The 14,300-nt window shown below is 40.9% G+C and overlaps 1 protein-coding gene across 3 annotated transcripts in view; it reads left to right on the top strand.

Moving 5' to 3' along the window:
- Positions 1-14,300, top strand: part of USP32 (ubiquitin specific peptidase 32) — a 257,900-nt gene that overhangs the window by 146,198 nt on the left and 97,402 nt on the right. For all 3 annotated transcript variants that reach the window (XM_073665478.1, XM_073665477.1, XM_073665479.1), the window contains 2 exons: positions 8,379-8,562; positions 13,225-13,400. In XM_073665478.1, the coding sequence (XP_073521579.1) occupies positions 8,379-8,562; positions 13,225-13,400 (360 nt within the window). The remainder of the gene's footprint in view (positions 1-8,378; positions 8,563-13,224; positions 13,401-14,300) is intronic.

Genomic DNA, 14,300 nt, shown 5'->3' with positions numbered 1-14,300 from the left:
CAAATTTTACATTCTTAAAGTCTAATGGCGCTCCTTCCTTTCCGAGCCCTGCCGTGCGCCCAAACAGTGGTTTTCCCTCACATATGGGGTATCAGCACGCTCAAGAGAAATTGCACAAAAAATTTTGGGGTCCATTTTTTCCTGTTACCCCTGTGAAAATAAAAAAAATTGGGTCTAAAGTAACATTTTTGTGAAAAAAGTTAAATGTTAATTTTTTTCTTCCACATTCCAAAAATTCCTGTGAAGCACCTGAAGGGTTAATAAAGTTCTTCAATGTGGTTTTGAGCACCTTGAGGGGTGCAGTTTTTAGAACGGTGTCACTTTTGGGTATTTTCTGTCATAAAGACCCCTCAAAGTGACTTCAAATATGATGTGGTCCCTAAAAAAATGTTTTTGTAAATTTTGTTGGAAAAATGAGAAATCGCTGGTCAACTTTTAACCCTTATAGCTCCCTAACAAAAAAAAATTTTGGTTCCAAAATTGTGCTGATGTAAAGTAGACATGTGGGAAATGTTATTTATTAAGTATTTTGTGTGACATATCTCTCTGATTTAAGGGCATGAAAATTCAAAGTTTGAAAATTGCAAAATTTTCAAAATTTTCGCCAAATTTCCGATTTTTTCACAAATAAACGCATGTGATATCAAAGAAATTTTACCACTATCATGAAGTACAATATGTCACGAAAAAACAATCTCAGAATCAGGGGGATCCGTTGAAGCGTTCCAGAGTAATTGCTTCATAAAGTGACAGTGGTCAGAATTGAAAAAATTGGCCCGGTCACGAAGGCAAAAACAGGCTCTGGTGCGAAGTGGTTAAGTTATCACCTATCCTGTGGATGGATGGTAACTTCTATTTACCAGACAATTCCTTTAACTATTACCTATATTATTACCCATTATTTTGTATGGAGGACTATGAGGGGTCATTATTCTGTATGGAGGACTATGTGGGACCATTATACTTAATGGAGGACTATGTGGGACCATTATACTTAATGGAGGACTATGTGGGGCCATTATTCTGTATGGAGGACTGTGGGGCCCATTATACTGTATGGAGGACTATGTATGGCCCATTATACTGTAGGGCAAGCTGTTAATACATATCAAGGTTGACCCGCAACTTTGTTCAAGTTTATTTTGGCAATGTTTAAAGGCAATATATTTATGGGGGTTGTGCTGTCACGGCTCACCCCACCTCTCTGCAGAGACTTATAGGTTGATGTGCATACTCTGCAGCCTGTCATTCACTGCTTTTTGGCATGGAGTGATGTTGTGGGAGCACTACTGTCATGAATGTGCCACACTCCTAATCTGTGTGCCCAGTGTATTTTATCAGTACTCCTTATAGACATTTGACACCATTTTTGTGCCATTTGGCTTCTGGAAGTACTAACTTACTGCTGTAATATTCTGCCTTCACATGGGGCACCATATTATCATTGCAGATCCAATTTAAGAAAGTGAACCACTCAAAAATTGTGTCTAAAATATATATTGATCGTGAATATTTAACTTGAGATGGATCATAGAAAGGTTATTTTTTTAGTACTTTGAAATGGCATCATTACGTGGTAAACATTTAATGACATTAATGTATAATTTGGCTATCATAATCTTTATCTACTAACATGAAAATGTGCACAGGCTGCAGACAGAATGTTGAAAGCTGCCAGAAGTACATTTAAAAAGACATTATAAAGCACAGACAGGATCCTCAGCTCCGCAGGTTTAAAAGTAATGGCTTACTGTGACATCTGTTTCAATAGGAGCTGTATGATGTGCTCATCCCTGAAGTCATGATCAGTAGTGTCGTTGATGTAAAAGCATTGGGATTCATTGCTACTGCCTGAGAAAAGGAACTTTTTTTTTTTTTCTTTTTAAGGTTAAGTTGAAAAAGATCTATAATTTCTTCAAAAAGATGTGTTATTTCTTAGCTTAAATAAGTTTTTGTGAGTTTACAACAATGCTGTGTGTATTATACATCGCACTGTTTCCGTGACCCGCTATGATCATTGTCACAACTGCATGTTCCCCATTTATTTTCAGAGAGGTTTTCTACCTAAATTTGTTGTTAGAAAAGTGGCAGCAAGAGGCATAGAAAATGCTGTCTGGGTAGTACCAAAGTGATTGAAAATTCCCTGCTGGTGCCCCACAGGAGCTGTAAACAGCATGATTCTCGCTGATGGGTCTTGTGGCGCAATGGCACGAATTTAGAATAGCCAGCATCTCTCTAGGATAACATAGAATTTCTCTACTTTTTATCAAAAACAATGCTGCCATTCCCCAATATAATATATTTTAAATAACTCTAAAGATGTATTACCATAAACCCCTGCCATTTACACACGTGTATTTTTAATACAAATCATAAAAAATGTACAAGAAAATTAACTAAAAATTGCCCCAGACCTTGCTTCTTTTACCTCCTTCTCTCATTTTTCTCATATTGCAATTCAAAAAGATACAGTTGCATCTTACAAAATAAGAATATCATCAAAAACTTAATTTATTTCAGTTCTTCAATACAAAAAGTGAAACTCTTATATTAGATCACTCTGTAATGACTCTATACATTTCAAGTGTTTATTTCTGTGAATGTTGATGATTATGGCTTACAGCCAATGAAAACACTAAAGTCATTATCTCATTAAATTAAAATAATTAACAAACACCTGCATAGGCTTCCTAAGCTTTTAAAAAGGTTCCTTAGTCTGTTTCAGTAGGCTCCACAATCATGGGGAAGACTGCTGACTTGACAGATGTCCAGAAGACAGTCATTGACACACTCCACAAGGTCCTAGATTTCCAATTTTCATTAGGAAATCAAGGTCCCAGAGTCTGGAGGAAGAGTGGAGAGGCACACAATCCAAGCTGCTTGAGGTCTAGTGTGAAGTTTCCGCAATCAGTGATAGTTTGGGGAGCCATGTCATCTGCTGGTGTAGGTCCACTGTGTTTCATCAAGACAAAAGTCAGCGCAGCCGTCTACCAGGAAATTTTAGAGCTCTTCATGCTTCCCTCTGCCGACAAGCTTTTTGGAGATGGAAATTTCATTCTCCAGCAGGACTTGGCACCTGTCCACACTGCCAAAACTACCAATACCTGGTTTAAAAACAACAGAATCACTGTGCTTGATTGGCCAGCAAACTCGCCTGACCTTAACCCCATAGAGAATCTATGGGGCATTGTCAAGAGGCAGATGAGAGACACCAGACCCAACAATGCAGACGAGCTGAAGGCTGATATCAAAGCAACCTGGGCTTCCATAACACCTCAGCAGTGGCACAGGCTGATCGCCTCCATGCCACGCCACATTGATGCAGTAATAGATACAAAAGGAGCCCTGACAAACTATTAAGTGCATTTACTGAACATAAGTTAGCCGCCATCTTAGGTATGATACGTCATACCTGAAGATATTCCCTATTGTCATTTCTAAGAATCCCTCACACAGCTCCTACCATGTCACATTTCTCCAGCCCCTGGTAAACAGAGCAATTCGCCCCCCACCTCTGGAGATCAGTCTCCAGGAGCTTCTTTGATATGGTAAATAAATGGGCCAGCTCTGTTGTGTCCAAGCAGGACAGAGTCAGCGAGACACTAGGGGGTAATTAACACCTTGATGTCACTTGAAACCAGAAGCAAACCATTTGTGCAAGCCTGCAAACCTCTCCATTGTCCCAATGAACCATGTGCTTTCTTTGTGGAAAATGGCCACCAAAAGCTACAGATACACTATCAATTCGTAACCACACGATACAAGTTAGGGAACCCGAATAAAATGTATCATGTGGGGAAGGTGCCCGCGGACACAATCATGGGACTGCCGGACACTGGCGCTGAGCGAACCCTGGTACGGCCTGAGGTGGTGTCCCCTCAAGACTTTGTACTGGGAAAGACCCTTTCCGTCTCCGGGATTGGAGGCGTGGAGCCGGCACTTCCCGTTGCCATGCTGTATTTGGATGGGGGATGCGGGAGGTGGGAGTAACACCAAATATTCCCGCAAACGTTTTATTAGGGACCGACTTGGGGCGGCTAGTGTCGCAGTATGTATCCTTTACTCTGCATATGCGAATCCATTGGTCCGGAGCGCTTGGCTGAAACGCTACTGGGTTGGTTCCTGACCCGATACAAGTCTATTAACGGACCGGGCTTGTATCAAACGAGAACTGGTGGCAGCATACCATCTGGGGGATTTGAGGAAGGCTGGCAGTGACGGTCGGAGGTGTGGATATATATTACTGGCACAGCCAGGGAAATGTATATACCGCCCTCACTGCAGAGGGCCTCAAATACCCAGAGGGCTACAGGACGGCCTCTCCGGTGACCACTCACTCTAGGTGCAGTACCTTGACTGACCTGAGAGGAAAGGGGGCGCCAGAGAGCTGTGCCTGTATCTTGGCGTCACGGATTGGTGACGTGTAAGGGACAACACACCAACGTGTTTTCCCCCGCTGGTAGCAGCTTCCTGGCACTACTTACTCTAGGTGCAGTACCTTGACTCACCTGAGAGGTAAGGGGGCGCCAGAGAGCTGCACCCACCGGCCGGCATTTCCTCACAGAGATGGATATTTCATTCTCCTGCAGGACTTGGCACCTGTCAACACTGCCAAAACTACCAATACCTGGTTTAAAAACAACAGTATCACTGTGCTTGATTGGCCAGCAAACTCGCCTGACCTTAACCCCATAGAGAATCTATAGGGCATTGTCAAGAGGAAGATGAGAGACACCAGACCCAACGATGCAGACGCGCTGAAGGCTGATATCAAAGCAACCTGGGCTTCCATAACACCTCAGCAGTGCCACAGGCTGATCGCTGCCATGCCACGCCGCATTGATGCAGTAATAGATGCAAAAGGAGCCCCGACCAAGTATTGAGTGCATTTACTGAACATACATTTCAGTAGGCCAACATTTCAGATTTTAAAAACATTTTTCAAGCTGTTGCTATAAAGTATTTTAGTTTACTGAGATAATGACTTTTGTGTTTTCATTGTCTGTAAGCCATAATCCTCAACATTAACAGAAATAAACACTTGAAATAGATCAATCTGTTTGTAATGACTCTATGTAACATGTGAGTTTCACTTTTTGTATTGAAGAACTGCAATAAATTAACTTTTTGATGATATTCTAATTTTGTGAGATGCACCTGTATAAAGAATTCTTCTAGTTTTGTCTGTGTATCAACCCTAGCACCCCCTTTCTCCTCAATGTTCTGTGTGTCTGGCTGTAAGACAACCTGCAGCAGCAGAAATCTCCCTGCTATGCATGTTGTACGACAAAGAGTGCTTGGCCCCACCCAAACCAAAATTGGTACAGATGAGCAGGAGAACAACGTAATGTATATAATCCTGGAGACTAAAAAAGTAAGACCATATTATTCTTTTACTTTTATTAATGATTACTTGGTGTAGTGTTCCTTTCATTTTGGATGTTAGTGTTAAAAATTGCTATTATTTATACATACTTTTCTTACTTTAGTAATTAAAACCCATTTAAAGGTGTGTTGTAACTTTTGGAAGTTATCTCCTATCTGGATAGAGGATAACTTCCCGACTACTGGGACCCCCACTGATCCCGAAAACTGGAGTTCTGAACAGCCACATGTGAGGCTGTGTGCTCACGATGCGTTTTTGGCGCGTATTTTGGTGAGTATTTGCAGCGCGTAAACGCTCCAGAAACGCATTGCATACCTTATCCCATGACTTCCTATGACATTCTGCAAGTTCTGTGCACATGGTCCGTATTTTTTGTGTGCGCATTTTACTCGCAGAAAAAATACGGACATGACCAATTCTTGTGCGTTTCTGCATGCATATTTGCCTATACAATGCATTGGAAAAACGCATGGCAAATCCGCATGCAAATACACATCAAAAACGCATGCGTTTTTATGCCAAGGAGATGCAGAAATGCTCAGGAAAATTTCTGCTTCATTTCTGCATCGTGGGCACTAAGCCTGAATGTAGCAGTGGTCGATCATTCGAACCACTGCTCCATTCATCTCTGGTGGTCCCTTTAAGACCTGCGCTTGTCTGGTCTTCGGCACCTGTATACGAATGCAGTGGATGTGAGCATGACCGTTCACCGTTTCTTTTACACTGAGCTCTTCAAAGTCCCAGTTCTCAGAATCGGTGTGGTTGCCAGCAGTCAGGCAGTTATCTCAATCCAATGTATAGGGGATAGCTTCCAAACTTGAGAACCCTAAGGCTGAGTGCCCACTATGCATTTTTTAAGCGTTTCCGCAGCGGCAATTCCGCTGCAGAAATGCTTAAACGCTTGGTAGAAGGCCTGCCATGGTCCCCAATGATAATCCGCATGTGCTGTGCACATGCTGCATGCTGCGGAAATTTCCGCTGCGGATTATCATTGTGGAACAATCCGCAGCACTAGCAATTATTTTGCAGAATCGCGGCGTTTTCGCCGCCATTGACTTGCATTGGAGCGCATGACATCCCCATCACTGCATCTGCAGATGTGGATACCATGCGTTTCAATGTGCGGATGGTACCCGTGTTTGGAGAAGAGGAAACTCTCCTCCGGACCTGGGTACCATAGTACCTGTAAAAAAAAAGAATAAAATAAAAAATATACATTATACTCGCCTTCTGATGGCCCCCTGTGTCTTTATCCGATGCGTCCTGGCTTGCCGGCAGCTCGCAATGGTCTTAAAAGGACCTGCCATGACGTCATTTAGTCATGTGACGGGTCACGCAACCGCTGATGTCGGCGGTCACATGACTAAATGACATCATGGCAGGTCCTTTTAGTCCACCGTGAGCTGCTGGCAAGCCAAGACTGATCGGATAAGGACACCGTTGGCCATCAGAAGGTAAGTATAATATTTATTTTTTATCTTTCTTTTACGGTCACACTATATAAATCCATGCTGTTTGCATGGATTTATATAGTGTGACCAAGTTGACAAGCACTTTCCAAGTGATGCTAAAATCGCTTGGAAAGCGCTTGTCAACCCGTATGCGGAAATGCAAGTGAAGAACGCTTCACATCCGCATGTCCCTGGCAGGAAAACGCATGTACAATCCGCATGTACAATCCGCATGTACAATCCTCATGTACAATCCTCATGTACAATCCTCATGTACAATCCTCATGTACAATCCTCATGTACAATCCGCATGTAGAATCCACATGTACAATCCGCATGTACAATCCGCATGTACAATCCGCATGCGTTTTTTCTGCCAGGGGAGATGCAGAAACGCTCAGGAAAAATCCGGAGCATTTCTGCATCGTGGGCACATAACTCCTTTGAGAGTAAATCTCTTGTTGTCATTTCACCTTCTTTGTCATCTTTAGCAGTTTCTGAACTTTTATAGAACAATAAACAATTTGGTATTTCTGAAAACAGTTGGGTTATCGGACCTCATAGCTACACATTTCTTCTGGTTTTAGTGCTAAATTTTTGGCTATTAGAAGAGATATTTTTATAGTCATAGTCTAGGTCAGGAGTCCCAAAACGTTCTTACCTTGAGAATCGCATTCGGCTCTGAAACATGGTCATGAGCCACAGTACATGTAGTGAAATCGCACAAGCCCCCTCTTTGAAAGCTATAATCCCCCCCCAAGAATCCCTTAAGAAAATAGTAAGTTTTGCTTATAAAGTAATGATGTCCCTTTAGTTCTGCCTTAAGTAATAATGCTTCATGTGGCTCCCAAGCCACAGGTTGGGGACCTCTAGTCTAGAATATCCAGTTTATTTTACACTCAGCCAGCCTCTGTTAAAGGGAACTTGTGTGCTTGGCAATGCTGTGGTACTTGAAGACGTGTGCATACAGAGATGTCAATCATTTATTAAGGACCGCCCCCTGGACTCCCAGGCCCCGAGTATGTCAGGATTTCTATGAAAAAATAAAACCTACAACATATTACCTGCAGATCTGACAGCATGTTCAATGTGACCGCTTCTATGTTGGCCATCATCTCTTTAGCAGATACCTTTCAGAGAGGAATCGTGGATACTGAAATGCTGTTTGTATGTTTTATTAATACACACTACTAATGGTTTCTTCTACAGCATAGCACATCACTGCATTGGTCCGCCACAGGAGCATTAAGATCTTTTATCTGCTGGCTACCTTTTTTAGTTCACAGGAGTGTCCCTTAAAATTTTTTTCTAGTGATCATTTTTGTTTGGTACAGCTTATAACCTTTTTGAGTTTTTCTTTTAATGATACATTGCATGTCTAACTTATTGCAGATGCTTTAATATATTAGTGTTATTGCCACTAATATTTTTAAATCATTCATCATTAATGTTTCCATAATGTTGAAGTAATGACTTATGTATAAATTTGTTGCTTTTTAGCTTAATTTTTTATTTCTTTCTTTTATTTTTATTTTTTTTAGGAATCTAAACCTGTTGTTATTGAGCCTTCTCCATCATTAAATGGCAGCCGGTACTCGCTGGGGGCATCCTCATTGGATCAAAGGGAAGATGACAAGACAGGCACTAATGTACATAGCACTACAGAAGAGAAATCTTCCGATAACATATCTTCTGCGTCGGAAGCTTCAGAGACAACAACCAGCGGTAAGGTTAAGGGCCGTTTCCAAGCAGTGCTTTTATGTCTGGTTCTATCTGAGGTGAAGTCTATAGGGAAATGAATATGTTTTCCATTAAACAAGACAGTAGAAAAGATGGTCGAAAATCAAATAAGGTGTCTATAGATTTTTGTTGTGTGCGATCATAGGTCCCTGAAGTTTTAATCCATTTGCTTAGAAAGAGAAGTAATGCACTACAGAGTAATTTCTGTTCAGTGACCGAGACCTGCAATACAGTTATCTTGTAGGAACTTAAAAACAGAGAAAATGTGAGCATTTAACATCTTCACCTCCTATGTTTCCAGCGCAATTTGCATGGCAGCCATGTGTGAGATCACAGACATCACATGAGGTCTGGTCATGCACCGATCTGTCGGAGAGCGATATATAATCAAGCATTGTAGCGGTTTACCATAACCTATTCAAGATACAGTTATATAACCAATATGGGATTACATTGCAGACTCTAAAGTTTTAATTTGAGAGTATTCACATCCTTATTGGAGTATAAGTTTAAAAATGACATCTTTTTAATATGTAGTTGCTTTTTTTTCAAGGGACCAAAAGTAATTGGACAGTTATCGCAAATGCTCTTTAACGGGCTCCATGGGCTATTCCCTCATTAATCCATCATCAGTTAAGCAGGTAAAAGGTCTGGAGCTGATTCCAGATGTGGCATGTGCATTTGCAAGCTGTTGCTCTGAACCCACAATATAGGGTTATAGGAGTTCTCAATTAAAGAGAAACAGCCCATCATTAGGCTGAAAAAAAGAAGAAATCCATCATAGAGAGAGCAGAAATGTTAGGAGTTGCCAAATCTAACAGTTTAGTACATTCTGCAAAAAAAAAGAGCTCAAAAAGGCCTGGACGTCCATGGAAGACAACAGTGGTGGGTGATCGCAGAATCCATTCCATGCTGAAGAAAATACATGCACATATACACACAGCTCTACTACATGCATATACAGCTCTGCTACATGCACATAACGACACACATACAGCTCTGCTACATGCATATACATATACAGCTCTGCTACATGCACATAATGACACAAATGGCTCTGCTGCATGCATATATAGCAATACACACACACACACACACACACACACACACACACACACACACACACACTAACTATACATTACCACATCCTGCAGTTCCTGACCGGGACCTGTATGGAGGCTGCAGTAGCTGAGCATTTGCAGGACCTCCCACTTGATTAAGTCAAGCACCTTTCAAGTCATGTGATCAGTTACATGACTTGAAAGATCCTGGAATTACTGTTTCAGAAGGTCCTGCAGCCTCCGTTGCTGCCGGTTAGCTTTCTCTCCTGCTCTGCATCGATAACATAGATTAGTGCAGAGCAAGAGGAGAGAGGGAGCGCTGTCTGTGATCGGGGAGGACGCAGTATCAGCGTTATCTTCCATCACAGGAAGCTGCCTCTGGACTAAAAGACACGCACACTTTTTACCAAGAGTTTTTCTTGTTAAAAAATGCGTCTTACAGTCCTAAAAATACTTTAGGTGTTTCAGTATCTAAGTCTACTATAAGGCCACGTTCAAATGTTCAGTATTTGGTCAGTATTTTACCTCAGTATTTGTAAGCCAAAACCAGGAGTGGGTGATGAATACAGAAGTGGTGACGTTTCTATTATACTTTTCCTCTGATTGTCCCACTCCTGGTTTTGGTTTACAAATACTGCGGTAAAAAACTGACCAAATACTCAATGTGTGCACGTGGCCTAAAGAGAAGACTTCATGAGAGCACATACAGAGGGTTCACTACAAAACACAACACCACAAAAATAGAAAGGCCAGATTAGACTTTTGCAAAAAAAAATTGTCTAAAGAACCCAGCCCAGTTCTGGAAAACAAGAAAATTCTGGGCAGCCCAATACATCATTGATCTAACGACTCATAAATTATCCAACCTACAGAGCACCGTTATTGAGTCAAACAAGATCCAGACCATAAGTTACAACAAACTCAGATCATATTTATTGAAAACACATAGAAAAACACAATAAAAGAGCCGCGCGTAATGGCCTCGACACATGAGAATAATTCCTCCTTAGTAATAGATGCAGAGGTATAAGTACAGGCTCACAACATAATGAGCAAGCATACAAAAGGTTATATATCAATACATGTATATACAGGGAAGACCTAGAGTAACAGCTTAAATTATTAATAAATAATATATAATGATGACAAATGGGGCCATAGCAGCAATAATTATCTATCAAAATTGTAGATTGTTAGTTATATCTCATGCTGCCACAGTCTCATTAGCAAAAAGAGATATATAAAGCACAGGTATACCCTGTAATCACAGCAAGCAGGGAGTACAGGCTATGTTAAAGACTACAGTAATAAAATAGTAACATGTTAAGTAATAATAGCGTGATAATTACCCTGCTCGTGTACTTCACCACTCAGTCTCCTGCCCCTACGCACGTTTCGGTGCTCCCGGCACCTTTTTCAAGGGGAGTGTCTAACCAGTTCTGGAAAAGCATTCTTTGAACTGATGAAACGAAGATCAACCTGTACCAGAATGATGGAAAGAAGAAAGTATGGAGAAGGCTTGGAACAGCTCATTATCCAAAGCACACTACATCCTCTGTAAAACATGGTGGAGGCAGTGTGATGGCATGGGCATGTATGGCTTCCAATGGCACTGGGACACTAGTGTTTATTGATGATGTGACTGAAGACAGAAACAGCCATATGAACTCTGAACTGTACAGGGCTATACTTTCTGCTCAAATTCAACCAAATACAGCAAGGTTGATTGGATGGCAATTCACAGTACAGGTGGACAATGGCCGAAAACTTACTGCGAAAGCAACCAAGGAGTTTTTTAAGACAAAGAAGTGGAATATTGGCATTGGCTGCGTCAATCATCAGGTCTCAACCCCACGGAGCAGCATTTCACATGGTTAAGACAACATTCAAGGCAGAAAGACCCACAAACAAGCAACAACTGAAGTCAGCTGCAGTAAAGGCCTGTCATTCTAAAGGAGGAAACCCAGCATCTGGTGACATCTGTGGCTTCCAGACTTCAGGCAGTCACTGCCAGAAAAGGTTTATCTATAAATTTTTAAAAATAAACATTTTATTTATGTTAAAGTTAATTTGTCCAATTACTTTTGAAATGAGGAGTCTTTATAGAAAAATGGTTGCAACTCCTAAACATTTCACAGAATATTTTTGTTCAACCCCTTTAATTAAACCTGAAAGTCTACACTTCAATTGCGTCTCAGTTGTTTCATTTTAAATAAAAAAAAAGTGGCATGCAGAGTGAAAATCACAAAAATTTGCTCGCTGTACAAATATTTTCTGACCAAACTGTACTTTAAAGCGGTTCTCCACTATGTTTTCCCCCAGTAAAATAATAACACTTGCCCCTGGTGCTGGCGTTGTTCCAGTGGTGTCAGCACTGGCTCTTTCAGGAGCTCATGTCATTATGTCGTGACATCCCTGTGGCCAATCAGTGCTGGCTTCACTCTCCTCTCCTATGGATGTAATTGACATACAGAAGAAGTGAGCGGACAGCAGCAGCTCTCATTTCCTCTGGATGTCTTGATTTGTCCAAAGTAGGGGAGAGTGAGGCCAATGCTGATTGGCCACAGGGATTGAGTGACATAAAAATGTCACAAAAGCACAGGTTGAGCCAGTACCGACACTGATGGAACAGTGTCGTCTCTGGAGGTAAGTATAGTTTACTTTACTGGGGAGAAACATAGGAATTAAAAAGGGATTGCCCTTTAATGAACCAAGAAATGACAACTATACTTGGAAAGGGTGAGGATAGTAGAAAGGTGGACGTGGCTAGTGAGGAAAAGGGCATGGCCTAAATTGCAATGTTATTACGCCACTTTGAAAGATTTAATTCATGTTAAGACTGTCTACTTTAGGAATACACTGTAAAAGTTAGGGAGTTTTATCAAATTTAGTGGTTCATTGTGTCTGATAACTTCAATACTTGTTTAGATTGACTAATCTAACTTTACATCAGTTGTAACTTGGCTTACTTTTTCTCAGAAATTTATGCCAAGATTTAGCATATTTAGCAATCTACTTTCCCGCAAATCTATGTTTCTCTGTCAGTAACAGTGGAAAATTTTCTTAAAAATGTCTAACAAAATGTGATGCACAAAATGATTGTATTGTTTAATTCGGCTATTTTAGGTTTCCTTTTTTATGTTTGTTTTTCCATTTTTTTTTTGTGCAACTGTCACAATTTATGCTAGACTAACTATTCCTGTTCTGTACAAAAGACTTACCAGCAGTCTTGTTATCATCGCTGACTGGAGTACAATGAAAAGTAACACCTCTATATACAGTTGATAAAACTGTTGTCACAACTCCTCTCCTCCTTCTCCTTTCACAATCACCTTTAACCTGGTGAGAGCATACTAATTAAATAGTTCAAACCACTTCAGTAGAGTCAGTCTATTGCTGCTAATGTCCATTTACAGTCTTTGAATTTTCCCTCCTGTGAAGTGGCGCCCTCCGCTGCTTGACTTGCAACAGGGCCTCTCTGCTGTCAGTTAAGTAGAGGGCAGTGATAACAGGGAGAATCTAAGCTTTCCGATAAATTTGACTTATTTATATTTCTTTATAATGAAAATGTGACTTTCTTTTCCAGTTTTCCCTTATTCCGGCACGCCGGGTGCTGACATGTGCTTTGCACGCCAGCATAACACTTCGGATAACAATAACCAGTGTCTGAGCGGTTCCAATGGTAGCATATTATTGCAGCTTAATCCACAGAAACCTGGTGCTATTGACAACCAGCCACTGGTAACGCAAGAGAATGTAAAGGTGAGTTGTACATTCAGTGTATCTTTTTTACATTTCTGTTGAATTTAATCAATAAGGTAAAAGTCTAAGAGGCCTCCCATACCTATTAATATTATGTTAAAAGAAAATTTTCCTAGGACTTGTATAATACATTTCACGTGCCTGCTTATGGTCAAAGGTTAAACTTTTTTCTTCTTTTGCTAGATAAATAAAGAGGCCGTCCACTAAAATGTTTAGATTTCTAATTTATGCGACTATATAACTTACTAACTATAATTCAGTTGACAAAGCTCCTCCAATGCCTTCCGTTTACCCCAAGTATCAAAGAGAATCTGTTATCAAATCTGAGAGCGGCATGATTCACAGAGACCCTGATTTCAGTGATGTCACTTAGCAGGCTGCTTGCATTAGTTTTGATAAAAATCTGTGTTTTATCAGCAGGAGATTATCACTAGAGGATAGTAAAACTGCTGCCATGTAGTCCTCTATATTCATGAGCTCTGTGTAACTCCGCCCCCACCATTGATTGGCCGCTTTCTGCCTACGCAGAGTTTACAGAAAACTGCCAAACAGTTGTGCTGATGGGGTTATACTGAGTTCAGCATTCAGAGAGTTGGTAGATCCGTAATAGATAAAACACGGATTTTATCAAAATGACAGCATTCAGCCCAGTAAGTGATACGTCTCTGGAATCAGGGTCTCTTCCCCTACATCATGCTGCTCTCAAAAGGGGTAGCAAAAACCTGGTGACAGATTCCCTTTGTGCCAGCAGCTCCATCTCAGTTCCCATGCCTAACAAAGGAAAATGTTTCTTGTAAAGGGGGCTGGCTGACCATTTCAATAACTAAATTAGCATGTTCACTGCAAATACATAGAGAAGGGGGCTAGCATAACTATTAATATAAGCAGTCAGCCAGCCCC

This window comes from Phyllobates terribilis, unplaced genomic scaffold (assembly GCF_046119375.1).
Source record: "Phyllobates terribilis strain yellow unplaced genomic scaffold, ASM4611937v1 Scaffold_2__4_contigs__length_985480577, whole genome shotgun sequence".
Lineage (NCBI taxonomy): Eukaryota > Metazoa > Chordata > Amphibia > Anura > Dendrobatidae > Phyllobates > Phyllobates terribilis.
Note: the sequence above shows the minus strand (reverse complement) of the source record. Positions and strands in the feature narration are given on the sequence as shown.